The sequence below is a fragment of the Tarenaya hassleriana genome, unplaced genomic scaffold (genome assembly GCF_000463585.1).
Source record: "Tarenaya hassleriana unplaced genomic scaffold, ASM46358v1 Cleome19, whole genome shotgun sequence".
NCBI lineage: Eukaryota > Viridiplantae > Streptophyta > Magnoliopsida > Brassicales > Cleomaceae > Tarenaya > Tarenaya hassleriana.
The window spans coordinates 669,185-679,065 of NW_010965304.1; the positions used below are offsets into that span (position 1 = coordinate 669,185).

The 9,881-nt window shown below is 32.2% G+C and overlaps 2 protein-coding genes across 2 annotated transcripts in view; one reads left to right on the forward strand and one right to left on the reverse strand.

Annotated features, from left to right (window-relative positions):
- The window catches only part of LOC104810858 (60S ribosomal protein L12-3), a 790-nt gene extending 273 nt beyond the window's left edge, over window positions 1-517 (reverse strand). The window contains exon 1 of the mRNA XM_010537304.2: window positions 2-517. Within this exon, the coding sequence (XP_010535606.1) occupies window positions 2-456 (455 nt within the window). The 5' untranslated portion in view covers window positions 457-517. The remainder of the gene's footprint in view (window position 1) is intronic.
- Window positions 518-4,467: 3,950 nt separating this feature from the next.
- On the forward strand, window positions 4,468-5,249 carry LOC104810859. Its single transcript, XM_010537305.2, has one exon. The coding sequence runs from the start codon at window positions 4,537-4,539 to the stop codon at window positions 5,026-5,028; it is 492 nt and encodes a 163-aa protein (XP_010535607.1). The 5' UTR covers window positions 4,468-4,536; the 3' UTR covers window positions 5,029-5,249.
- Window positions 5,250-9,881: the final 4,632 nt, after the last annotated feature.

Genomic DNA, 9,881 nt, shown 5'->3' on the forward strand with positions numbered 1-9,881 from the left:
AAGATCCTTGGGATCTTTCCCATCGACGGTGCAACCCACGGAGACGCACGTGCCGAGGATCTCCTTCACGGTTCCGCTCAGATCCTTCGCCATGGATCTCGGTCGCATCACCTTCGCTATCTCGATAACATCGTCGAGAGAGATGTCGCCGTTGTGTTTGATGTTCTTCGTTTTCTTCCGGTCACGTTCCGGCTCCTTGAGTGCTTTGATGACCAGAGCCGCCGCAGAAGGAACCACCGTGACCTTCGCCTGTCTGTTCTGAACGGTGAGCTTGACCGTAACTCGAAGACCTTTCCATTCCTTCGCCGTCTCCTTTGCGATATCTTCTCCGATCTTCTTCGGGGAGAGACCCAGAGGTCCAATCTTCGGCGCCAGTGAACTCGCCGCCCCCACCTCTCCTCCGGTAACCCGTACGAACACTTCCACTACTTGCGATGGATCGAATTTCGGCGGCATCTTCCTCGCTCTTGGTTTCTAGGGTTTCTTCTTCACAGACACGGGAAGAAGTTAGTAGACCCAGAGTTAGGGTTTTGTGTTAAAGTACGTTTTTCCCCCCCCCCCCCTCCCGGGAGACCGGCCTCCAAACCATGTTGTAGACCCGGTTCGGTATATTTTCGGTTTAGTTTGGTTTCGACATCATTCGTTCGGTTTAGTTTTGCTTGAACTTTAAAACTTACGGACCGTATATAAATGGAATTTGATTAGGTTTTCCTCGGTTACTTTATTTATTCTTTTGGTTTGGACACCGTTCGGTTTGCGACAAACAGGTTTTTAAAATACAAACCGAACTAAAACCAGAATGCAATCGATTTGGTATTAATTTATTAAGTCGAGAAATACAAATGGGCTCTTACCCAATACAAATATCGTTTCTGAGCCTAAATAAAGATGGTCCATAATTGTATGTTCTGTAAATTGTAATTACTAATAATGGGTCTCTCTAAGCCCAATATTCCTCCAAAGGTTTTGTCCCTTTTTATACTATTATACTTTTATATATTATGTTTCATTATCAATAGCGTATGAAGGAAATTTTTTTATTTGTTGGTATTTTTTTAGAGTTTTCGGATTTTTTTCTTATGTTCAAATTTGAAAGAAAAAAGATCTCCTCATGCTATTTAATACATAATTTTTCACCATTTGAGTAGATGGAGTATTGAAATTTCATGGCATCATCAAAGATAATGTACTTTGTGGGTTGAAAGCATTGAAGGAGATGATGGGTGTGTAAGTGGATGGATAAATCAATCAAAGCTCAAAGCATGCGAGGAGGAGATAATGCCACACATGACACATGTATATATATATATATGCCCATACACGTACACAATACATAATGCATTTCTCCTTCCTTGTATATCGAATTGTCTAACATATATATAAATACATACATATATGTTACTTAGTACGATCTTTAAAAAAAAATTTGGAAACACTTTGAATTCGAAAATTTAGTACGTAGAAAAAAGATGGATTGGATACTTCACAAAAATAGTAAATCAGAAATTTTTAAAAAAAAATTAGTACGCTTCACCAACTTTAATTCATTAACGTTCCTCCGTATATATATATATATCAAATTAAAATGCAAATCTCATTTGAAAATGAATGAAAGCTAATTATTTTCCTCAATGTTCAACTTACTTTATATCTCAACTAAACTATAGTATTCGTTTACTCGTCGGTACAACCAACCAGATGAAATTTAAATATATATGTATATATATTATTCCACATCTCATCTTGTCGGTATCGCATTTACTTTACTTACTATTTTATTTGATTTCACCTCGTAACTTTATGGAATGGATAATATGATTGGACTGACCTTATTTTATATATAGTTTTTTTTTTTGTAATAAAGACACTTTAACATCATCACTGCACAGTGTTTGAACTTTATATTTTTCTAATCATATATTCTACTTTGATTTATAAATATAAATGTAACGGGGATGTGCCCACCATGTCGACACCTCCTTTCAAATCAGCAATAATGTTTCTGCCCATAGATAACGAAATATGTAAATATTTGTGTAAATATAACATTTGAGAATATATACACACACTACATTTTATATGATTCTGAATTTTGCAATGTTAATATTATTAATAAATTTGCAAGGATGTTAAATCTGGATTTGTTTATTTGGCCGCTATAATGATAGAGATTAGGTTTTAAACATGTCTCAAAGTACATTTTTTAAGTTAAAACAATAAAAGATCACCCCTCCCAACATCATAAAAATTTATAAAAATAAATCTAAACATAACTAAAAATTGAACAAAACCAATATTTTTTTGTCATAAAATATACATTTTTAAATTGAAACTTAATTCAAATGAAAACTAAACTTAATACAGAAATTAAAATATCTATCATTTATAAATTTATGTTTTTTTAAATATCATAATTTCTTTAATCGATAAAAAATTTAAAAACAAAAATTCTCATTCGTCCATTTATCAAAAATGGAACGGATTATGGACTTAACTAAATACTGATAGCATATTGATAATTTTTTTTAAAAACATTATTGATTTATGTTTGAGATTAAATCATTACAAAATAATGTATTATAAATAGATCGATACATATATATATATAATGCAAGATATGGATATACACGAAAACCCCATAAACAATTAAATAAACAAAGTTGTTCGCGTCGTTTTGAAAGTGGGCCCCACAATTTCAACGTTCAACAACCAATATTAAACCCTCACAAAAGAACAATCCACGCGCGGGCTATATCTCACGCGCCGAAAACCCAAGACAAGGCGAATATATCGTGAGAAAATCGAGTAATTAATCGGGAAGCAACGAGACTGTCGCGCGTGAGAGGACAGCGAGATAATGAAAAAAAAAACAGGACGAGGGCTTCATCTTTCCTATCGGTCTGAAGCCAGCTGGCAAAAGAAATTCGCGCGCTAGATCCGAGCTGTGGGTCCTACTTCACGTGCCATCCATTGAGTTCAACGAGATTCCGGCACGTGTCCTCAGATGCGAGCACTTAAGACTCGTGTCACCATCTCGGTCATCTAAATAGGGACCATGCTTTTATGTATGAAATTTCGCACTCTATATCTTAAGCATCGATTTTCCAATTTACACTTTTATATATCTTTTTACATATTAGGATATAATTATGGGTCTTAAATTATTTTTTTATAGCATCATATTGTACATTAATTAATTATTTCCTTAAAACTATTTTTAAAATTTGTATTTTTGTCCCTAAAAAGTTAAGGTTTGATAATTTCTTGCAGAATTTGCTTTTTTCTCTTACTGTGATTTTTGGGATAGTTGTGATTTTTGGGATACAAAAAAAGGTAATGTTGTATTTTGTATTATTGGATAAATTTTGTACGAATATACTAAATATGATAATAAAAAAATAAAGCATAAAATTATTTATGGACGGAATTCCCATAATGTATTTTTCTTCAAAAAATCTCCCACGTTTTCAGACCTTTATTTCTTCATTCTTTTTACAACGCCTTCAAAACTCATTTTAAAATAGCAAAATAAATATAGAACTATTTTCAAATGGTGAAAATTTGTATTTATTATTACCCCTCGTGGCCTTGTGCGCATAGTAAATAAAAATAAAAAAAATCATGTTATTCATCTGAAACTATTAATTTAATTATTTAAAAATTCTACCCAACGGCTAAACGATGAACAAATCGACGACGGTTCTCCGCGCCACATCTACCACCGACCAACCTCGAAACTTCCAATTGGTTCATGCCATAATATTCTATTATATTCTCCATCAATTTTTATTTATATAATACTTGGAAAATTCCAAATGATAAAATCAAATACTACGGGGAATCGTACTTTGTACCGTCGCAAGTATTTTAGAAATTTTAAAATACATGCCCCCCTTTATACACAAATTCATATTCATAATGATTCGTACACATAAAAAAATTTATTATCGGATACATTAAATTTTTTCTTTGTAAACAAAAGTTTGTTCCTTTAGATAAATTTCAAAACGATGCCTTCAAAAGTATCAAGACCGAACTATGATATATATTATTCGAAATTAATATGTTCAATTTCATCGATTAAAGTTCGGCTGTTGTCGAGAGAATATCGTATACTACGGTTCAAATTTAAAATTATTTCCCGAAAATGAAAAAACAATTAGATTTTTTTTTTTTTTTTTTTTGGAGAATTTGTTCTCTGTTTGGAAAAAATGTATATGAATGAGTGATTTAAAGAAAACCATAGAGGAAAGAAATGAGAATATTCCTCAGCCACGCTACGTTGCCGCGCGTAATATTCCTCCGCACTAATAATCCTACGTGGCATTTCACACTATAAAAAATGGAAAGGGTATTTATGTAATTTCAGACGCCGGAAACTGGAAGTTAAGCCAGAGATAAATGCGGGTCCCTTATCCATTTATGCAACCGAACATTTATAAAAGCAGACTCACCCCGCAGGAAGAGTCTCATAGCAAACAATTTCAAATTCAAAATCCAAAAAAAAAAAAAAATCTTCTTCTTCTTCAATCTTCAATGGCGACGGGAAAAAGCTACTACGCAAGGCCCAGCTACCGCTTCCTCGCCACCGATCAGCCGTACCACGTCGGCGATTCGGGATTCGAATTCGAAGAATCCGATCTGTACTCCTCCGCCGGATCCGCTCTCTCCGAGTCGCCGGAGATCCGTCGCAAGCTCTCGACCTCCGGACGCATCGGGAAAAAACCGTCGGCTCGTCCAGCATCGGCTGCGGGAGCAGCGTCGTCGCTGCCGGTGAACGTGCCGGACTGGTCGAAGATTCTCAGGGAGGAGTACCGCGATAACCGCCGGGGAAGCGGAGATTACGATGACGGAGACGGAAACGATTGGTCGGACGCCGGGGGAGGGCGCGTGCCGCCGCACGAATTCCTGGCGAGGACGAGGATGGCGTCGTTCTCGGTGCACGAAGGTGTGGGGAGGACACTGAAAGGGAGGGATCTTAGTAGGGTTAGAAATGCAATTTTTGAAAAGATCGGGTTCGAGGATTAAGGTTTAAGAAATTTGAGGTCCCTCTTCTTCTTTTTTTGTTACAAATAATCAGTTGGGGAGGCATATTTATATATTTGCAGAAAATGCCCTCTTTTATGATATTTTCAGAAAATCTTACCATGTAATTTTTGGTTTTTTTTTACCTGAGATTGTGTCCTAATTCGCGGATGAGGAATAGATAATTTTGTTTTTTATGATATTATATCATGCGAATTTTATTACATTTTGTTTCCAAGTTGGGAACCTTGATGTTACAGAATAAAACTGAGGGGTCGAAAATGAATAAAAGAGGAAAGTTGGGCAGATGAACTAAAAGCATTTGATTGGGGTTTTGTGGGTGGGGTTGGTAAGTAAAGCAGAGGCTACAATCACATGACAGCGAGTGACCCTTTGTTTAGAGAATTATTCTCTCTCTCTTTTTTTTTTTAAGTCTTTATTAGCACACAAATCTTTATGTTTATTAATATTATTGTTCTATATTTGCTTTGTAAGATTAATAACACATCCTTTTTCAAATTAAATTAAGGTCGGGTTAATGGGTTTTATTCTATGTGATTCTCTTCTATCATTAGGCGGTATTGTGCTTTTTTCTATTAATATTTATATAGTTTGATTTAACACTAATCAATGAATATAAGAATCGAAATAGTTACGACCTACAATATATTTTTATTTGTGTGTGTGTATGTAAATGGTTATCTGATTTAGTTGGGAAAGAAAAAAGAAGTGAAAATAAGGATTATGTGATGGGTTTTCTTGTAGAGGGTTGCAAAGGGACATGCATTTCCTGTGATTAGAGGCTTATGTTTGGCCCCGAGGATAATTTTGTAATTATCCAAAACGTAATCCATGATTTGTTTTAACTAATCCTGTTTTATGTATTCCTGTAATTACTACATTTCTGTTATCTAATCCCATCTCGTATTTTTCCGTTACGCCTTTGCATTATTTTTTTTTTTATTCACATTCTTATATTCTGGTTAACATTTGGTTTGTGAATCGGGTCGGCTCGATCCAAATTCACAATTGATTTAGTGGGTTCGAACCGGATTTCGGGTTTCGAATCTAAATTGACACTGTGTGAATTGGAGCATTCATATGTTAGTATAATATTTATGTAAGACAAATGATTTCAATAATGATCAAATATGGACAAACTTTAAATGGTTCATTTATTTTCAGAACTATTTGTGATATAGTATATGATTCAGGAAAGACTTAACATACATTGTTTCATAAATATCACGGTCAAAGTTAGACCAGACCTCATCTCTCACCATATTCCAAACTTTTCTTTTTTATTTTATGTTTAGTCTTTTTTTGGAATTTAGTTTAATTAACCGAGTGTTAAAAAAATAAAATCCATTCAACCATTTATATATTATCCGACAAAAAAAAAAGATTTAAAATATTTATCTGCAGATATTCTCGGGTTATACGTTAAATCTGCATTAGATTCGTCACCCGGATTATATATCCTCATCATGAATTTCAGTTGAAACTCTGTTTTTTTTTGTAATAATTATATTTATTTTATTTTATTTTATCAATTACAATCTCATTTTTTATTAAAAATATTTTAATTCTAATTTTCTAACATTTAATCAGGTACTGTATGATTTCATTCTATTGAAAATAATTAGATACGACTGTACTGAAAAGTATAATTTGATATATTCTGCTTAAAACCATAAGTTTCCATATTCCCGATAATGGGTTTGGAATTTGCTGGGAAAGGCGGGAAGATACAAAACTGATGGGCTGGTGGCGGAGGACATTTTTGTCATTTTCGTCTGTTTTTAGCCACTTATGGATTAATTGATTATTCGCCCCAATTTGCAAATATTTGCGTTAAGATCAACAAAAATAAGCTTGCAAGCAAATAATAACGGGATAATTGCATTTTTTTGTCTAATTAAAGAAAACATTAAAGCAAGTAGCCTGATTAATTAGGGCATTTATGACGAAATTCGATGTGATGATCAATCGTGGGTCCCACAGAGGTCGAGTCGAGTGTCGTTTTATGTGCAACGGCCAGTCGTTTTGGTCCAACCAATGGTCCCTTGTGCTCCTCTCAATGGCGACGAGAGAGAGAATGTACATTGTAGATATAATATGCCTTTTTAGGTAACATCGACCCTCTCCTTATTCTAGATTTTTTCTTCTTCTTATGCTCTATATTCCATCTCAATTATTGTTGTATTTTTTTTTATTTTTCAAATAAAATAAATACATATTCAAAAAATATATATTAAATAATATCTAAAAAATCATTAATTTTAATTATCAAAGAATTTTTTAAAGTATGAGATTATTCTATAAATAATGATTTTAATTATTCGAATTTATTGGTGAATACAACTAAATATCATTGGAAATACGCATGATGATTCGATATTTTTTTTAGTGTTATAAACATCCTTTATTTTAAAATGGTGTGAAATTCGATTGAAAAAAATGACGTCTAAAACGGCATGCAACTAAACAAGATGTTTTTTTTTTGGGGGTGAAAGATAAAAAAACAAAATGTTTCTTTTAGAGGTTGCCACTAATCGGTTTCAATACCAAACTCCAAACTTTGTAGAAAATCCTTATTGTACAAAAGTATATATTATGCTCTATAAATGTTATATATATAGGTGGTCGATATGGGATAAAATTCTATTTGATGATCTATTTGGTAATCTATACTATCAGACATTATCATTTATTAATATGGGATACTTTCAAAATATACGATTAGAAAGAATATAAAAATATATATATATCAATTTAACTTTTATATTTTATCACAAGTATCATATTCTATTATAAGGTGTTGGATAAGAATTATAAAATAAAATAAAAAAGTAGATCTGATGGATTATTGCAACACAGTTTGGGCACACAAAAAACCTCGTGACTCTTTGAAATACTTTCCTATAACTTTATTATTATTATCATTGTTATTATTATTATTGTTGATTGATTGAAATATGTTGTAATTTATTTGCATTTGGGTATATGTTTTGTTTGTATATGTTGAAGATTAATTTAGTTAATTAATTAAGATAATAATATTAATTACGTCAATGATTGCATTATTTGAGTCTGAGAAGCCAAGGTTCGGCTCTTAGAGGCTCATAAGGCCAGATTTTACAAAGAAAGCGTAGGTGACGTATGACTATGATCCATCGGTCGCATTTATTACATTGGATAAGGCCAAATAATAAAATTTCCATATTCAATCATTGGCCTCACCCACCACAAAATTCACATATAGTGAATATATCATATAAAATTCAATATATAATATGTTACCAACTATTTATATGACATACGAGTCTGTGGGTTAATAAGGCCAATTTTTACAAAGAAAGGTGACGTGTGACTATGATCTAATGGCCGCATATTCGTTACATTGGATAAGCCAAAATGATAAAATTTTCATATTCAGCCATTGGTCTCACCCGCCACAAAATCCACAAAACAGTTAACATATCATATAAAATTCAATATATAATATGTTACAAATCATTTCTATGTCGTCGTTTGGTTCATTTCTTATATTCATTTAATGAGTGCATGCATACTTTTAGAAATTAGTGGAATCTAAAATGAATCCAATATATTTTCTTAACAGTAGATATAAGTGATTCAACTCAACTGTCTTATATTACCCTTTAAAAATTTGGAGAATACGATTCTTTTTTTTAAAATTCTTTTTTTTGGTAATACGATGAACTATATTATACGAAGGCTAGCCGAGTTTTAGTTGGTTTATAAATCAATTATGTTTTATATAACAAGATGAATGAAACACTACATATATATATATATATAAAAACACTACATATATACAAGACTTAGATATTCTTTGGAGAATGATTAGGTTGGAACATCGACATATATAATTTATATAAAACTATTGAAAATTAATATTAGTTTTATATAATATCCGATAAGAAACTTTTCTCCCTCCATCTCTACGTAGACTCTTTTTGAAAAATGCTCTTGTTAGCTGTTTGTTAATGGTAAATTGGTAATATATATTCTAATGTAATAATCAATTAACTCGGTCAACCCATGAGGCGTTGACCGATGTATGAAGCCCACGGCCCAAAACAAACGAGCCACGTTACCAATCATTTCCAACAAAAGGCCCATAGAAAAGCCCAAGACATCGAAACTGTATAGGTGTGTATATATACATGTGAACAGTTTTCAAACGATAATATTATTTATGTATTTAGAATGTACACATAATATTGTATTAGATCATCCATGTCACCATGTGTATGTTTCACCATCATCATTAATTACACTTTTCCCTAACATACTTTCTAAGCTTACGTACGGTCCTTTGCATATTTTATATATTGTGTGTGTACGGTGAAATAAATACGGTTCTATAATTTTATATAAAATATACGGTTCTATAAATATGTCTTCCAAATAATCTTTGCATAGATTTTGAAAATTCGAATATGGAATCCAAAATTTCTTTTGGACTGTAAAATGGAATTCTACTCCAAGTGTTTTTCTCAAAAACGTTCGTTCATTTATATATTTACTTTTTACCAAAAACAATATATGGTTATATATATATATATATATTGGGTGTGTATGTATATCAAACCAAACCTAGGTTTACGCCTGCATTAAACTAAAAAATCTTTGCCTCCAACAATCATAGGGTTTTACCCTACTATTATCCAATAAATCATATGCTCAAAATGGTCCATATTTGGTCCGGTGAACCTTTTCATCATTCTTCTCAATATATATATATATATATATATATATATATATATATATATATATATATATACCTAAACACACAACCCTATATATATATATATATATATATATAT

What these genes read in the sequence shown, in the direction of transcription:
- LOC104810859 (XM_010537305.2), top strand. Translation starts at nt 4,537, where the DNA reads ATGGCGACGGGAAAAAGCTACTACGCAAGGCCCAGCTACCGCTTCCTC.